The sequence below is a fragment of the Urocitellus parryii genome, chromosome 1 (assembly GCF_045843805.1).
Source record: "Urocitellus parryii isolate mUroPar1 chromosome 1, mUroPar1.hap1, whole genome shotgun sequence".
NCBI classification, from domain to species: domain Eukaryota; kingdom Metazoa; phylum Chordata; class Mammalia; order Rodentia; family Sciuridae; genus Urocitellus; species Urocitellus parryii.
Window position 1 is genome coordinate 169,058,852 of NC_135531.1, and position 17,877 is coordinate 169,076,728.

General features: G+C 58.1%; 1 protein-coding gene across 1 annotated transcript in view; it reads left to right on the plus strand.

Moving 5' to 3' along the window:
• LOC144249108 (obscurin-like) overlaps positions 1 to 17,877 on the plus strand; it is a 119,831-nt gene that overhangs the window by 81,670 nt on the left and 20,284 nt on the right. Inside the window, 23 exon segments of the mRNA XM_077791302.1 lie at positions 108 to 481; positions 875 to 1,321; positions 1,323 to 1,746; positions 2,569 to 2,847; positions 4,718 to 4,796; positions 5,046 to 5,164; positions 5,432 to 5,629; positions 6,258 to 6,290; positions 6,515 to 6,613; positions 6,825 to 7,043; positions 7,471 to 7,531; positions 7,751 to 7,821; positions 8,348 to 8,470; positions 8,639 to 8,778; positions 9,325 to 9,525; positions 9,676 to 9,755; positions 10,142 to 10,315; positions 11,173 to 11,329; positions 11,716 to 11,832; positions 11,923 to 12,087; positions 12,223 to 12,381; positions 12,569 to 12,746; positions 13,209 to 13,322. Coding sequence (XP_077647428.1) covers positions 108 to 481; positions 875 to 1,321; positions 1,323 to 1,746; positions 2,569 to 2,847; positions 4,718 to 4,796; positions 5,046 to 5,164; positions 5,432 to 5,629; positions 6,258 to 6,290; positions 6,515 to 6,613; positions 6,825 to 7,043; positions 7,471 to 7,531; positions 7,751 to 7,821; positions 8,348 to 8,470; positions 8,639 to 8,778; positions 9,325 to 9,525; positions 9,676 to 9,755; positions 10,142 to 10,315; positions 11,173 to 11,329; positions 11,716 to 11,832; positions 11,923 to 12,087; positions 12,223 to 12,381; positions 12,569 to 12,746; positions 13,209 to 13,322 — 4,011 coding nt within the window.

Here is a 17,877-nt window from a genome sequence, read left to right on the forward strand (position 1 = left end):
AGGCTCAGTGCTTCTAGTCCTGGTAAAACCAGGTGCCAAGTGGGGAACAGAGGTCCAGTGATAGGCTTGGGGTCACAGCTCCGGTGATACCCTCCTGCTCTCCTCAGTGGTGCTGACCCCTGGCTCTGGGGACGAGGCTCCCACACAGCCCAGCCTGCCCCCTGAGGCAGCCCAGGAGGGTGACCTGCACCTGCTGTGGGAGGCCCTGGCCAAGAAGCGTCGCATGAGCCGTGAACCCACGCTGGACTCCATCAGTGAGCTTCCAGAGGAGGATGGCCGCGTGCATCACCTACGGCAGGAGGTGGAGGAGGTGGCCCCTGACCTCTCTGAGGGCTACTCCACAGCTGATGAGCTGGCACGCACTGGAGAGGCTGACCTCTCGCACACCAGCTCTGACGACGAGTCCCGGGCAGGCACACCTTCCCTGGTTACTTACCTCAAGAAGGCTGGGCGGCCTGGGGTCTCACCCCTGGTCAGCAAGGTGAGCCTCTACTTGGCAGCAAGGGGAGGCCCAGTGTTTTACCCTTGCCACTACCACCCACGTGCTTGTCCCTCCTTCCACCGATTTCTCCACCCGTCCATCATCCATCTACTGCTAAAGCCTTTTCCTATAAAGCTGGGGCCAGTCTCTCTGGTGTTCCTCATTACCCATCAATCCCCAGTGGGGACTATATAGAATGATTTCAGGGAGTTGGGCTTGCTTTGTGATAGCAACAAGATCCAGCAGGTACCTCATATTCCATGAGGCTGGCACAGTTGCCAGGGCCCGAGAGGCAGAATGGATAGCCTTGCGGAGATCAGTGCTGGGCCCTGGTCTTGTGTGTCTGGCCTCGGGGCCCCTGTCTCACTGTGATACTGTGCTCTGTGCCCACAGGCCAGGGCCCCAGCACCCTTCTCTGTGGAACCACAGAAGCAGCAGGAGCACCCAGCCCAGATGCACGCACCACCGATAGGTCTGAGTGCTGAGGATCTGGGCGACCCCTCCATGGACAAGGCAGCAGTGAAGATTCAGGCTGCCTTTAAGGGCTACAAGGTCCGGAAGGAGATGAAGCAGCAGGAAGGACCTGTATTCTCCCACACATTTGGGGACACTGAGGCCCAGGTGGGGGATGCCCTGAGGCTGGAATGTGTGGTAGCCAGCAAGGCTGATGTGCGAGCATGCTGGCTGAAAGATGGCGTAGAGCTCACTGACGGGCGGCACCACCACATTGACCAGCTCGCGGATGGGACGTGCACCCTGCTGGTCACTGGCCTGGGCCGTGCCGACACTGGTCGCTACACCTGTCAGGTGAGCAACAAGTTTGGCTGTGTGAGCCATAATGGCCTGTGTGGTGGTCAGTGGCACCGAGAGTGAGGCCGAGAGCTCCTCCGGGGGCGAGCTGGACGATGCCTTCCACCGCGCTGCCCGTCGTCTGCACTGGCTCTTCCGCACCAAAGGCCCAGCTGAGGTTTCGGATGAGGAGCTGTTTCTCAGCGCTGACGAGGGTCCCGGGGAGCCAGAGCAACCTGCGGACTGGCAGACCTACTGCGAGGACGAGAATTTTGTCTGAATCCGTTTCGAGGCCCTGGCCGAAGCTCACAGGGCAGTCACCTGCTTCCGAGAGATGTTCACCACCATGGGCATCGGGGTAGAGATCAGCCTGGTGGAGCAGGGGCCCAGGGGGGTGGAGATGCGCATTGGCAAGGTGGCCCCTGCCCCTGCAGCACCTCTGGAGCCACTGTCCACTCAGCTGACTTCTGATGCCGGTGAGTCCAACTGCTCCACAGAGTTGGGTCGGGAGCTGGAGTCCAAGGGGGTAGAGGAGGAGTGAGGCCAGCAGTGGCCAGCACTAGCTGAGAGGTCCAGGGGTTACCTGGACTCCAGCACTCTGCAAGTGCAGCCTCCGAGGTGTAAAAAGTCCTGACTCATTGAACAAAGCTGAATTTGAATCCCAGAGCTGAATTTGAATCCCAGCTCTGCCTCTTATTAGCTGTGTGAGCTTAGGGAAGCCACATAGTCTATCATGAGAGCCTCGGCTTTCATGTGGGCAAAATGGGAATGTGAATACTTACTTTCTGGAGAGTTTTATTTATTTTTTCCCAAGGAGTCTTGGAGATATAACCCGTATAGAACAGGCACCCACTTCCACAAGGCACTTCACTTCCATTTCACCCATTGAGTTACTTATCAGCCACGCCACTGTGCCTGCATCTCTGCAGGGACAGGAGGTAGCTGGGATCAGTTACCCTGGCATGCCCAGAAGTTGCTCTCCTACACTCCAGATCCCGAACAGCCCTCAGCCTTCCGCAGTTACTGCTCTTCCCATCCCTGTCTAGCTCTTCATCCCTCTTGCCTCCTGGTGGCCTGGGCAGCAGGAGAGACTTTTAGAGAGCTGGGAAGAGGGCTAAGTCTAGCAGGCAAGCTTCAGGGTCTGTGTCACGTCAGGTCTGCAGGTGCTCCCACATGGCCTGTTGCCGGGCAGCTTACACATGTCAGACCACCCAGCTGGTGTGATCGGTGTGTTTGTGGCCACAGGTGTGAGTGGCATGCCCAGGCTAACAAGCTACATGCCCTGCCTGCTGTTCTAGCCCCCGTGTTCCTGACGGAGCTGCAGAACCAGGAGGTGCAGGATGGGTACCCTGTGAGATTCGACTGCGTGGTGTCGGGCCAACCTGTGCCCAGTGTTCGCTGGTTCAAGGACGGGAAGTTGCTGGAGGAAGATGACCACTACATGATCAATGAGGACCAGCAGGGTGGCCACCAGCTCATCATTACTGCTGTGGTGCCCGCAGACATGGGCGTCTATCGCTGCCTGGCAGAGAACAGCATGGGCGTCTCCTCCACCAAGGCTGAGCTCCGAGTGGAGCGTGAGTGCACTCTGGGGGTCTGTGTTACCAGGGTGGGGATGAGAGTCTCCTGAGCAGGGCTGGAAGAGTGATCCAGGGCTCTGGTCTTAGACCAGATAGGAGTTAGGTCCTCCAGGTCTTAAGCTGGTGGAGATTTCCCTTGAGCCAAGCTCAAGGCCACAGTTCCCCCGGGAGCCCAATGGTGGAGGGTGGAGGTCTCTTGTATCTGCTGAAGGCGTCCAGACTGGGGAGACCAGGAAGGTGTGGAAGAGGAACCAGGGGAGCCCAGCTGCTCAGCCACTGCCTTGGGGCTGCTCTGGAGCCCTGGCTATTGCTGCAGGAGACTCTTGGGCATGCCACTGAGTGTCAGGACACTTGCTCTTTGTTTAGATTCCTGATGGTGCTCATGGGCCTGGGATTTCCTGGGTGTTGAGGGTTTCTGTTGTTCTAATGAGGTGACTCTTGCAGGGTCCCTGTAGCCTTGGTGGGCAGGCTGGCCAGGAAGACCAAGCTTTGACAGGAAGCCTGGAAAGGGCCCCATCCCATCCACTGGGGATGGCGTGTGACACAGCTGGAGTAGGGTGCCCAGGCTGTGGGCCTCAGGGAACTTCGGCCTGATGGAAACAGAGGTGCTGGCAGGGGCTGTGCCCACCACAGCTTGCCTGACATGATCTCACATCTGGCTGCTCCTGAGGTGTCCTTAAGACACCTTCAGCCTAGGCAACAGGACCCTTGGTTGGCTTCTGTGAGCTGCCCTGGAAGGTTACTCCTGCCCCAGGGAGACCATGGGTCCTGATTTATAGCCACTGGGTCCACCCCAGCGAGGAGCCTGGGGTTCTGACTAGCCTCTGAAGCAGGTTGTCTTGGGGCCTGACCTGTCCCCAGGCAAACAGGGCCAGAGCTGAGCTGGGCTAGAGGACATGCAGCTGGCAGGTGCCCTGGCCACAGAACTGCTGCTGGTGTGTGTGGGGTCATGGTGGAGGCTCCCCTGCACACAGGCATGCTTGGAGCTGTGGCATGGTGGGCGCTGATGGCTGGTCCCCTTCCAGAGCTGAAAGAGCTCTTCACGTGTTCCTGATTCCGGGCTGCATCAGAGGCATGACCTCGGTCTTTCCCTTTCTTGGCCGTGTTTTGGGGGCAAGATGAAGGCTAGGGTCTCTGCTCTTTCTTGCCTGCTTGGGCTTTGCCACACGTATGCAAGTGCTGCCTGATGTGAGTCATAAAGACCCACATGTGTGCTTTCTTCTGGAAACTTGGTGGTAGCTCTTAAGTTGGGGTCTTTGGTTCCCTTGGAGGGAATTTGTGAGTGTGAGGTAAGGCTCCAAGTTCACTCTTGCTTAACACCATTTGTTAAAGACTGTTTTCTTCCATTTTATTGTCTAAGCAATCTTGTAAAGTCCCCCAATTTTACCTAAATGTCACTGAGAACGTGGCAAGAAGGGCCAGGGGTCTCGGGTCCTTGGCTAAGGCGCAGCTGCCATTCAGCTCCCACTGGCCCCAGGCCCAGGGGCCACACCTCCCAACCATCCTGCTGGGGTAGCGTCTCAGCATGGGCACTCTGGGGACTCTCGCTTGGCCCACAGTGGTGGAAGTCCAGCTTGTTGCCCCTTCTTGGCCAGAAATCCAAGTCTCTTTCTCTTGGTTTTGAGGCTTGTGTCTCCAACCTCTCGTGCCCTGGTGGGATGGAACCAGAAGGTTCTGCCACTGTCCCTGTCTGCTGTTCCTGGAGACTCAGGTCATATGACATTTTGTGCTGGGCCTAAGAGGCTTGCAGTTAGTTATGGGTGTGGAAGAACGAGGCTGGGAACAGCAGGGGTGGGCAGGCCCAGGAGGGCGCGTCCCCCTGAAATCCCAAAGTCCTGAGCCTCCTCCACTCACTTTTCCTCCCCAGTGACCAGCACAGACTACGACACTGCTGCAGACGCCACGGAGACCTCATCCTACTTCAGTGCCCAGGGATACCTGTCTAGGTGGGGCCACACAGACAGCGGCCCAGGGCCTCCCAGGAAGTGGTGATCTGGGCTGGGTGGCTTAGATTGACTTTCCCAAGCCTGCAGCTTTCAGTCAGACCCTGGCCGTTTCTGTCCCTCTGCCCCTCCACTCAGCAGACAGGGAACCTCAAACCCATCCGCCTCTGACCTTCACCCCGTGGGCCCTACCGCCTGGACCCTCAGCCTGCTCAACTTTATGGCTACCCCCTTATTTGTCTTTTTTGCCAGCCGGGAGCAAGAGGGAACCGAATCAGATGAGGGGCAGCTGCCCCAGGTGGTGGAGGAGCTGAGGGACCTCCAGGTGGCCCCTGGTACATGCCTGGCCAAATTTCAGCTCAAGGTGAAAGGTGAGGTGCTGGGTAGTGGGCACCATAGCTGGAGGGAGGCCAGGAACTGTCTCCCGTTGGTCTCACGTGGGAAGGGCCTGACCAGTGGAGGTCAGGAGGTCATGTGTGCCTGCTGCTGGGCAACAGGAGGCTGCCACCCCACCCCCACACCAGAGGCTCGCTGACCTCTGAGCAACCTCTTTTCTGGGCCTTTGTCTGTCTCCCATCAAAAGAGTATAGTGCCCATTGAGAATGGTCCTGTGCTGACCACTCTCCTCCATGGGGTAGGCTACCCAGTCCCCAGATTGTACTGGTTCAAAGATGGCCAGCCCCTGTCTATATCTGCCCACATTCGCATGGCTGACAAGAAGACACTGCACACCCTGGAGATCGTCTCTGTCACCCGGGAGGATGCTGGCCAGTATGCGGTCTATATCAGCAATGCTGTTGTTGCTGCCTACTCATCTGCCCGGCTTCTGGTCCGAGGTGTGTGCCCTGAAGGAGTGAGCAGTGCCACATGTACTGCATGCCAGGCCCCATCAGGCCGGGGCCCAGCCCATTGCCCCTATGCACAGTGGCACAGATGGCAGAATTGCCCCACAGGAGCGGGTGCCCAGTGGGGCTTGGACGCCCTGAGTGATGAGCAGGCTCTTGGGGGAAGCGGATGAACACTGGGCCCAGCAGACCCGAACAAAGCCCCAGTGGCAGCTCTTACAAGAAAACTCCTGTGTCCTTATTTTCCCAAAAGTTCTGAGCACTGAGAGCTGACTCCCAGTTTGACCCATACTGGTCCTGCAGAGATACTGTTGCTGGGTCCTCCTCCTGCCTCTCAGGGTGCAACCCCAGCTGCCATCTCCCAGTGCCCATGTGGTTCCAGGCGGGGCCCCAGACTGCCAGTGGGCACAGGGAGGGTGGGGATGTCACACGGATGTACACTGGAGTGTGAGTTCTTTGGCCTCCGGGCCAAGGTTTCAGGCAGGGTAATGGACCTTTGACCATGGATGGGACCATGCCCAGGTCCCCCCACTGGGCAGTAGGACCAGGACCTTCCCACGTGTAGGGAAGCAAGGGAATCTGTGCATGCTGCACATCTGACTCCCTCTGCACTTTTCAGGTCCTGATGAACCAGAAGAGAAGTCAGCATCAGGTGAGATGGCCCTGTGGGCAGACAGAGGCTGGGTGGATTGTGGGCGTGAGGCCAGAGTGGACCATCCCTGGGCCTGGTAGTGGTGGAGGTGCAGGAAGAGGGCTCTCTGGGGCCACAGGCACAGGCCACAGAGAACTACCTGGGGTTCCCAGAACAAGGACATCAGGACGTGGGAGCTGAAGGAGGGGTGCCGGGTGTCCCCATGGCTGTCCTTGCTCTCCCAGATGTGTGTGAGCAATTGGTGCCACTCCGCATCCTGGAGAGGTTCACCCCCAAGAAAGTGAAGAGGGGCTCCAGCATCACATTCTCGGTGAAGGTGGAAGGTGGGCATCCTCACTCCCCGGAGAAAGAGCACCCCCCCAGGACCCCTATGCCACCCTCCCATGGGTCGCCCATGCCACCCTCCCACAGGCCACCCATGCCACCCTGCATGGCCTCCTGCTCCACCCCTCATATCACTCTGGCCAAGCACCGTCTTCTGGAGGCCCATAGCCAGTGGGGCTGTGTACCCACTGAGCCCTCTCCTGCCAACAGGATGCCCGGCCCCCACCATACACTGGCTCAAGGAGGAGGCCGAGAGAGGCATGCTGTGGATTGTCCCCAACACCCCAGGCTACACTATGGCCAGCTCTGCCCAGCAGCACAGCCTGGTCCTGCTAGATGTGGGCCGGCAACACCAGGGCACCTACACGTGCATTGCCACCAACGCCGCTGGCCAGGCCCTCTGCTCTGCCAGCTTGCATGTCTCAGGCTGTGAGTAGGGAGCCTGGGTGTGGTGAGGGACCAGCTTGGGATGTATGGCCTTCACCCACCTGTGATCCTTCTCCTGCAGAGCCCAAGAGCAGTCTGGGCCCAGTGGTGCAGGCCAGTTTGGCCTGGAACCTCAGCCCTGCCTGCATGGTGCACAGATGGCCTGCAGGCCCTGCCCAGAGCCTTCTGTTCAGCCCCTCTGAGGGATGGTGCTTGGAGGGCAGGCCTGTCCCCCAACCCCATGGGTGACCAAGCGCTGAGAGTGGACAAGGAGGTGGGCTTAGGCACAGACCCTTGCCAGGGCTTCTTAGGAACAGTGCAGGCAGGGCTCCCAGGGTGGTCTAGATGTCCTGGGTAGGGGTCCCAGCCCAGGACTCAAGGTGTCAGAGTACAGGACTGGTCCTGACAGCTCCCCTGGCTCTCTGGACAGTGCCCAAGGAGGAGGAGCAGGAGAAGGTGAAGGAGGCTCTCATTTCTACCTTCCTACAGGGGTGAGTGGGCGCCCTGACTGACTTACCCAGTGGGCTAGGGTGGTGTAGCCCTTGGGTGGCCACGCCCTTCCCTGTGCAGGTTCTCCACACTATAAAATGAAGTTTTTATGGGCCCCTTCTAGTGTGGAGCCCCTGATTGTGGTGTCCTGGCCCCTAGAGTGGTGGGAGCAGAATGGTGGGGTCCAAGCTGGGCTTGCAGGACACCCCTCCTCCCCTCAGGACCACCCAAGCCATCTCAGCACAGATGTCGGAGTCTGCTGGTCTCACCGGCCTTGCTGGGCAGAGGAAAGGTATGCCCGGGTTGGGTGCAGGGGAGGCCACCCTTTGGACCTGGGCTCTGGGCAGGTCCCTGCCTTCTCATGGCCAGCTCCAAGCTCTGGTTGGAGTCAGAGCTGTTTCTGACCTCTGTGGTCATGGGGCCCATGCCCAGTGGGCTATGTTAAGAAGAGCCACAACATCACCTCGGCCCCCACAGCCCCAACTCCGCCTCAAGCCTGATGCCAGGCTGGACCCTGCCCAGCCCTGTCCTCAGCTCCCTCACCATCTGCCTGCAGCCCTGCCTGCCACCTGCTGCCCCTTAGCTGTGCTTGCCGTTCTCTGGCCACTTGCTGCCTCTTCTGTCCAGACCCGCTCCCTTCATTCTCATCCCTGGTCACAGGCTCTGCATCCTGCTGACCTCACTGGTCTCTTCCTGCTGGCACCACCTCATGGTCTCCCTGCCAGGGCCTGGTCTCCTGCTCACCATCAGCCCCTAGGAGAATTGTAGTGAACTTTTGGGGGAAGCATGACCCCACAGTGTTGTGTTTGTTCCCCCAGGGGAGGCCCTGGTGGCTGAGGAGGCCCACGGCCACCTGTCCCTCGCTGAGGTGGGCACAGAGGAATTCCTACAGAAACTCACCTCCCAGATCATTGAGATGGTGTCGGCCAAGATCACACAGGGTTAGGGGGCCAGGATGGGCATCCAGGGTCCCCAGGGGAGGCTGGGACCCTGTGTCCTCGCATAAGGCCTAGCTAGGACTCTGTGCCTGGGAGCCCTAGAGACTGGCTGGGTGGTAGGCAGTAGGGGAACAGCCTTCCAGGGACATCACAACCCTTGTGTTTGCCCAGCCAAGCTGCAGGTGCCTGGAGGTGACAGTGATGAGGAGTCCAAGACTCCGTCCGCCTCCCCCCGGCATGGCCGGTCGCGGCCCTCCTCCAGCGTCCAGGAGTCATCCTCGGAGTCAGAGGATGGGGACTTCCGAGGAGAGGTGGGTGGGCTGGGACCCTTGGGAACAGGGCTTGGGGCCTGACCTGCTGAAGAGACGATGGGGGGCTGCAAGGGCCTGGTGCTACCAAGGGAGGGGCATCACCACCAGAGACACCAAGGGACACCAGAGGTTGGAGCAGAGGGCAGGGTCTCTGCACGTGGGTTCCTGCAGAGCACTACCTCTGATGTCACTCTCACTGCCATCTGTGGAGAGTGCACCTTTGCCTCCAGAGCCCACCACCTCTTGGGTTGCAGGGGGCAGTGGGCAGCAAGGCGCTGTGAGCAACCACAGTCTAGGCACCCGTCCACGTGGGCAGGAGCCAGCCCTCTCACTGCCATCTGTGCAGAGTGACCCTGGGAGCTCCTGCCCTGCGGCCTTGGACTGGGTACCTCCTTGGCCCCTGGACTCAGCACCCTCCCCTCTGTGCTCTTGGGGGTTTTAGGAGGTTGGGACAACCTCTCCCTCCTCAGAGGTGGGGGGCCATGGGGGGCCTTGGCAGGCCTCACCCCTCTGGCCCCAGGACTTAGGCCGATTTCTCTTTATCAGATCTCTGATATCTACATGGCCACGGCCGACTACCTATCCCTGGGGGCCGAGCAGGATGCCATCACACTGTGGGAAGGCCAGTATGTGGAGGTCTTGGACTCAGCCCACCCGCTGCACTGGCTTGTGCGCACCAAGCCCACCAAGTCCAGCCCCTCCAGGCAAGGCTGGGTGTCACCAGCCTACCTGGACAAGAGGCTCAAGGTATGGTGGTCCGGAGCTGGGGGAGGGTGCCAAGGCCCTGGGATCCTGGCCCTTCGCCAGACAACCCTGGAAGTAAGGGATAGGAGCCTGGTGGCCACAGAGGAGGTGGAATAAACTGGTGCCCTGGGACAAACTCCTGTTTCTCAACAGCTGTCTCCTGAGTGGGGGCCCAGTGAGGCCCCCGAATTCCCTGAGGCCATGTCCGAGGATGAGTACAAGACCAGGCTGAGGTATGCGTTGGGGAGGGTTGAGGGTGCAGCCACAGCTGGCTGCTGGGCCTCAAGGGCCAGCTGGCGTTCTGCCCTGCTTCTTCATGGGGGACCTGTGCTTGCTGAAGCTGTGTGAGCCTCCTTAGGTCATGGTCCTGCCCCTGGTTTCTGCAGCTGTGCCCTCCCAGAGCCTCATGCGTGAGGGCTTCCTGGGGAAGAGGTGGTGCCCTTGCTCCACCACCTACCTACTTTCTGAAGCTGGGTGACAGGCTCCTACTCACAGTAATCCCGTTTAACTGCAGTGCAAGGGAGCAAGCTCTCCATGTGTACCTAGTCCCCATTTGGAGACTAGGGTCAGTGGGAGTAGGGCAGCTGCTGGGCACCCCCTGATGCCACTCTTCCGCCAGCTCTGTCATCCAGGAGCTGCTGAGCTCAGAGCAGACCTTCGTGGGTGAGCTTCAGTTCCTCCAAAGCCACTACATACAGCAACTGGACCGTGCTCCCCGAGCACCAGCAGCCGTGGCCAGCCAGAAGGCAGTCATTTTTCGCAATGTGCAGGACATCAGTCGCTTCCACAGCAGGTAGGCAAGGCCACACACATGCATGTAAGGTGCACGCACAGCTGTGGGTCAGGCCTCGTGGAGGGTGACACTCAGCAGCTAGGGTAGGAACTCGATTTATCCATGGGCACATCCCACTTGTGTGATGCCCCAGTGACAGACGCTCACCATATGGGTTGAAGGCTGCAGAATACCTGCCACCCATGAGCACTCACACAGGCCCATGTGCATGCACATGAATGTACACGGGCACACGGGAAGTCCCATGTGCACACTACATATGCTCCCACACCCAGCTTCAAATGTGCATGCACATGTGCTTGATATGTGTGTGCACATAGTGTACATGTGTGCACACATACATATGTGAATCCTGTACAAAAATGTGCATACATGCTGGATACACATAGATATGTGCACTCACATGCATGCTGATCTCCACGCACGTGCACTCTTCTACACTCACACAAGCATTTGAGTGCATGCGTGTGCCATGTGCACATCCACAGACACATTCAGGCAAACACATGCACACATATTTTACACACATGCCACACGTGCATGGTCATATCTGCACACTTGTGTATACATGCACAGTCACATGCATGCACACATGCACCCACACACATGCACATGTACATGCATGTACCCACATATACATGCTCACATACTACACATCTGCACACTCGTGGGCAAGTGTACATACCCATGCACTTCTGTACATGCCCACGTGTCTGCACACCCAGCTTAGTATACTCAATCTCACATGCCCAGAACCCACTCCTGGGCAAGAACCATAGCCTCTCAAGGAGAGGGCCCAGGACTGGGCTGTGAGCTGTGCCTGACCCTGTCCCTGACCCTGTCCCTCTCTGTGGCAGCTTCTTGCAGGACCTGCAGCGCTGTGACACAGATGACGATGTGGCCATGTGCTTCATCAAGAACCAGGAAGCCTTTGAGAAGTACCTGGAGTTCCTGGTGGGCCGTGTGCAGGCAGAGTCCGTGGTTGTCAGCACGCCCATCCAGGAGTTCTACAAGGTGCCCGTGCCTGGCTCCATGGCGTTGGCCACCGGGCCCCTCCCTGGCTGCTCCCAGGCCTAGTGCTGGCCTTGACTCCCACCAGAAAACTCACTGACCTGAAAGTCCCCTGAGGCTTAGCCCTTGTCTGTGCTCATGGCCTTAGTTCATATTCCCTGATCTCTTCCCGCACAGTCCCCAGGGCCCCTTGAGCCTTGTAGCTCTGTGCTCCTGGGCTGGCCACTTCATTGCCCAAGTTCTGTGCATGCCTCGGGCTAGAAGGTAATACAGCCATTGTCCAGGTTCAGGGCCAGGTGTGAGAGTGCCCCTGGGATGTCCTCTACTGTCAGGATGCCCTAACTGGGGCTGTGCTTTCTTGCCCGAAACCCGCCCTGTGGTGCCTACAGAAATGCGCTGAGGAGATACTGTCCGCTGGGGACCCCTCGCAGCCAGCCCTACCCCCACTGCAGCACTACCTGGAGCAGCCGGTGGAGCGGGTGCAGAAGTACCAGGCTCTGCTCAAGGTGGGAAGCCCTGTCCTGCCCCAGCCCTGAATGTCCAGGCCAGGCCTTGGGGCTGAAGCAGTCTGGGTCCTGACCCTTGGTCCGCCTCAGGAGCTGATCCGCAACAAGGCCCGGAACCGGCAGAACTGCGCCCTTCTGGAGCAGGCCAACGCAGTCGTGTCAGCGCTGCACCAGCGTGCTGAGAACAAGCTGCATGTGTCCCTCATGGAGAACTATCCCGGCACCCTGGAGGCCCTGGGGGAGCCCATCCGCCAGGTGGGGGAACTTGCGTCTGCTGCCATGTGGTGGGGTGTGGCTTTTGTGGGTGCTGGGCTCATAGACGACCCTGGGGTCTGTGCCCAGGGATGGGGCCAGGCAACCACAGTCCAACCACATCTACTCACACCCCAGGGCCACTTCATTGTGTGGGAGGGCGCAACAGGGGCCCACATGCCTTGGAAGGGCCACAATCTCCATGTCTTCCTGTTTCGGAACCACCTGGTGATCTGCAAGCCCCGACGAGACTCGCGCACCGACACCTTCAGCTATGTGTTCCGGAATATGATGAAGGTCTGTGGTGCCAGGGGCTGGAGGTGTCATGCAGGCCAGTGGAGGTTTCCCTATTCCTGGGCTCCAGGGTGGCCACTGGAGCAGAACTTGCCATTGTTCTGGGGTGACCTGGGCATAGCCCTACTGGACCCTGTCTGTCTGGGGATGCTTAGCTCTGTCCTCCCACTAATGTTGCACCCCTCAACAGCTAAGCAGCATCGACCTGAACGACCAGGTGGAAGGGGACGACCGTGCCTTCGAGGTGTGGCATGAGCGGGAGGACTCTGTGCGCAAGTACCTGCTGCAGGCGCGCACAGTCATCATCAAGCACTCCTGGGTGAAGGAGATCAGCGGCATCCAGCAGCGCCTGGCCCTGCATGTTTGGCGTGAGTGTCCCTGGTGCTGTGCTGGGGCGGGGACCTTAACATCACTTAGATGCCCAGCGGGCTGCACCCAGGCCAGGCACGTTGGCATGTGTTGCTTTCTGCACTGGTGGCTTGGTTCTCCCCTTGGTCAGATCTAGTTGAGGGACCGGTGGCTTTGGCCTCCCAGGGAGCCCCAGAGCAGGTGTTGAGCTGACCCTGACCCAAATGGGGGACACAAAGGGATGTAGTGGGGACATGGCATAGCTCCAGACTTGGGGTATCTGACCAGGTCATGTTTGGGTGTGATGGTCTTGCACCCTGGTCTGTCCCTGCCTCTTGCAGCCACACCCAGCTTAGTCAGTAACCAGGCCCTTGGATGTGGGGCTACTGCTGTTGTTGGGGGCAATTTGCCAGGGTGCACCCAGGGGACATAGGCCTGACATCCCACCCTCAGAGTCCTCAGACCCCCACATGTGTCCTCAGTTCCTCCGGAATTTGAAGAGAAACTGGCTGACTGCACGGCTGAGCTGGGGGAAACTGTAAAGCTGGCTTGCTGTGTGACCGGCACACCCAAGCCTACTGTCAGCTGGTATAAGGGTACATGCCAGGGCCTACAGACTGACCCTTCACAGGAACCCCCACCAGGGGTGGGCTGCACGGGGGCTGAGGACAGCATAGGGTCTGGTCAGTGGGCTGGGCATGGGGAACAAGAGACAGTCCAGGCCTGTTCAAGGGCAAACATCCTGGGGATGGACAGTGAACAGATAAGTCAGGTGGTGCCATGGCCACCCTGGGGAATGAGCAGGGTGAAGAGTCAGCACAGGGCCAAGACAGACATGCCTGAGGGCAGCCGGGAGAGCACCAGGACCACAGAGGTGGCCACAGGCAGGCACCTGGGTGCAGGAGAGGACTGTGAGCTTAATGGGCCAGGAAGGGTGCTGATCACACTGTACCTTCAGGGTCATGGAGCACAGGCCTTAGGTGGCTCAGGGATGGGAGCTGCCAAGGTCAAGGGAGGTCAGGTGTCTCCTAGGCCCGTCTCACTTGACACTGCCATAGGCTTGGGGTCCCGAGACCATCCTCACTTCCTGCACCACCATAGGCTTGGGGTCCCGAGACCACTCTCACTTCTGACGTCCAGTTCACTGGTCCCCAAGGTTGCCTTCAGGTTCAGTGATTCACCAGAAGGTCTTGGAGTTTAGAGCTATTATGCTCAGGGTTAGGGTTTACTTCAGCATAAAGACAAGACTGCAGCCCCTGAGAAAAAAGAAGAGCACTTCGGGAGGGTCCAGTGTCACCACTTATGAGCTGCCAGCCTCCCGCTCCCAGTGCAGTGAGGAAGAGCACCTTCTCCTCCCAGTGACACCTGAGAACACAAACAGACCTATGCCAACCAGGAGGCTTAATGAGACTTGACGTCAGCATTTGTCACTAGAACTCTGTCAGACCTGCATGGCTGACCACTCATGTGGCTGACCTCAGGCTCTAGTCCTCCTGAAGTCAAGATTAATGGCCTGATGCCCACTATGAATCTCACGTTAGCATAGAAGACAGCATGGAGCTCCACTAGGAAGCTCATTGTTAGTGTAGACGCCAGTGTGGCCTGGGTCATCCATCAGGAATCTCCTCATTGGTGTAGATGCCAGTGTGGCCCAGGAATCTCGTTATTGCCATAGACACCAGCGTGGCCCTAGTCATCCACTGGGAGTCTCGTCAAAGGTATAGACACCAGCATGGCCCAGGTCACCCACAGGAATTTTGTCATTGGCATAGATGCCACCATGGCCTGGGTCACCTACTAGGAATCTTGTTGGCGTAGATGCTGGCTTGGCCTAGAGCATCCATCAGGAATCTCATTATTGGTAGAGATGCCAGCATTGCCCTGGTCACCCACCAGGAATCTCATCATGGGTGTAGACAGCAGCATGGCCCGGGTCACCCACCAGGAATCTCATCATTGGCATAGAAGCCTTCATGGCCTGGAGCATCCTCCAGGAATCTGTTTATTGGTGTAGACACAGCATGGCCTGGGTCACCTACTAGGAATCTCTACGTTGGCATAGACACTGGCATGGCCTGGGTCACCTACTAGAAATCTCCTCAATGGCATAGACACAGAATGGCCTGAGAATCCGCCCAGGAATCTCATTGTTGGCATAGATGCTGGTGTGGCCCAGGTCACCTACTAAGAATCTCCTCATTGGCATAGATGCCAGCGTGGCCCGGGTCACCCACCAGGAATCTCCTAGTTGGTGTAGAGGCTAGCATGGGCCAGAGCCTCCTCCATGAATGCCATTGTAAAATAGAGTGTCCAGTCTGGCCCTGAGCCACAAACCCCTAGGCTAGCCCATCTGTTGTGGCCCAAGGTTCCAGAAAATCCGAGGCTCTTCCCTGGCAGACTGTTCTCGGGTCCTGAGGCACCTTCCTGGTGCCAGGGATCAACATGATTCCTTTGGGCAGCATGGAGCGTTGACTACATGGAAACTCCATGGTCTTGTGAGCAGCAGGGGGCATGGTTCAGATCTGTCATCTGTCACGTTGGCTGTAGTGCCAAGGGCCTTCTTAGGGACATGGCATCATGTTGGTGGTGGCTATGGTTGCATCCTGGATGCATTTTGAAGGCAGAGCCAGCCAGATTTGCTGATGGGTTGCATGGGGTGTGTGGAAGAGAGATGGAATCCAGGGAGCAGCACAGGGGTTGTGGACAGCAGAGGCCACTGGTCCTATTCACAGAGGTGGGGCAGACCCACATGGAGGCAGGCTGGTACATTCTGAGGTGGGCAGGGAGGAAAGAAACCCAGATTTGTGAGGTTTTGAAGAATCCAGGTGCCCACTGGGCTCCAGGTGGTTATGGAGGGGATAGCTTGAGAATAAATCTAGAGCTTAGGAGAGATGTCTGTCTGGAGGTGAGAGATGGCAGGCAGGTCCTTGGCATACAGTGTGTCTGTAACTATGGGTCAGGTCTAGCACAGCCCTCAAAACAATCCCAGCAGCTTAGGAGACTGAGACAGGAGGATGCAAGTTCAAAGCAGCCTCAGAAACCTAGCAAGGCCCTAAGCAACTTAGTAAGACCCTGTCTCTAAATAAAATGTAGAAAGGGCTGGGGGTGTGATTCAGGCCCTTGGGTTCAATCCCTGGTGCCAGAGAGAAAGAGAGAGAGAGAGAGAGAGAGAGAGAGAGAGAGAGAGAGAGAGAGAGAGAGAGACACTGTGGTCAGTTTGTGGAATGAGCGTGAAGAGATGAGGTTCAGGCTTCAAGGCTTGGGATCTGGGATTCACAAGAGTCAGAGAGGTGGGGAACATAAGTGAAGGGGCGGCAAGCCAGAGAGATGGGAGGGACCCCAGGAAGCTAGCGAGGAAGGGCGGCCAGGCAGAGAGGGCCCAGGAGTGCCCAGAGCTCTGGCCAGTCCCCAAAACAATGAATGAGTCCAGCTTCCCTTTCCTGGGTGATGAGGCTAGCGAGCTGCCGTGTCAGTGGGCTTCAGTTTAGCTAGACCATGCGAACCCAAGCCCATGAGTGGAGACCCTTGGATCCAGATTCTCATGGAGTCAGCTGCCTTGCATCAGGGAGTGGAGTGGAGAGCGGAGCCCACCCTGCCCTTGGGGGACATCCACTCATTCAGGAAGCTCTCTTCCTTTTGATGGATGCTGCTGGGCAGCCCTTATCTCTTGTTCCTCAGGGAGTCCAATTGGCCTATCCCTGAGTGGAAGATCACAAGGCCTCACTGGGTTGGGCATCTGGTTTCCTCCAAAGCCCCACTGCATGCTGAGAGCTGATTTTCAAAAGTGGTATCTCACAGCCATGTCTGGCAGGGGATAAGTCCCAGACCCAGGGGACGCTTCACTCATCAAGGGCTCTAGCCGCGAAACGGTCTGTCTCAGGAACGTGCGACATGTCTTGGTCCATTTCCTGATGTGCCAACAAGACACCTGAGTCTGGGTTACTTATAAAGTGAAGAGATTGTTTTCAGATTGAAAGTCCAAAGGGCATGGTGCCATCTGGTGGGGTTCCCCTTGGTGGCCTCATGATTTCTTGGGAGTCTTGCCAGGGGGAAGGAGCAGTTGCAGTGACAGGAAGAGAGGGGACCAGGCTTGCTTTTATAGCAGCTTGCTGACCTCTGGAGACCAGCACCCATCCCTTCCAGTCAGTGCCCTCAGTGACTGAATTCACTTCTGCTGGGCCCTATTTCTCAGGAGGGGAGCGCTCCCAGGGCACCCCATTCGGAGCCACCCCATCCAGAGCTGCTGGGCTTGCATGACCTATGTATGTGCCTACCACCTGGGGCCACGGGGGCAGCAAGTGGATAGAGCTGGTGGTGATCACTCTAGCGGCCAGCTCCCTTTGGCCATTTCTGCTGGCGATACAAGGACATCAAGTTGCGATTCATCTTCTCATTACCTTGGCTGCCTCTGTGCTATAGCAAGGCCTGGCACTTCCTCTGCCAGCCACGCAAAGGCTGGGAAGTTGGGGTGTGGCATCCACGCTTTACTGCCAGGTCTTTGCGTGGAGCTGTCCCAGCTTAGCTGGTTAACTGTCAAACCAAATGGCCATGCCACCTGCAGCAGCCCCTGGGTCAACAAGGGCACATTGCACTAGTGGCCTCAGGAAGCCCAGCAGGTTGCCTGGCTCCCCCTGAGCAGAAGGCTGGTGTTAAGGGTCCACCATGTGTGAACTCAGAGTCACATGCAGTTTCAGGCCAGAGTTCAGATGCAGACATTATCGCCATGGCACCCAGAGGTCCCTGTCCACAACTGGGTGGCCTGGTGCCTGTGTCCAGCAGAGCCATGGAAATCTGAGTTCCATCTCGAAGCCCCCTGCAGATTGGATGGGTAGAAGGGCCCTCCATCCCTCTGCATGCTGTGATGAGGGATCAGGTGTGGGTGGGAGGGAAGGGGTGTTAGGCAGTGGATTATGTAGCTGTAGGTTTGGTGGGATTCAGTGAGGATGGGCCCATAGCCAGGGAGCTGGGCATGATCAGCACATGGGAGGTCCACAGGGAGTCACACTGGGGTGTTGGGGCGACCATGGACTTAGCTGTCCATGTGGATGTCTTCTGTCAGGTTCAGGTCTCTTCACCTGGCCCTGCCTCTAGCTAATGTCCAAGGTGGACATAGAGACACAGAGACAGAGGTCTGGGCCACACCCTCTGTGG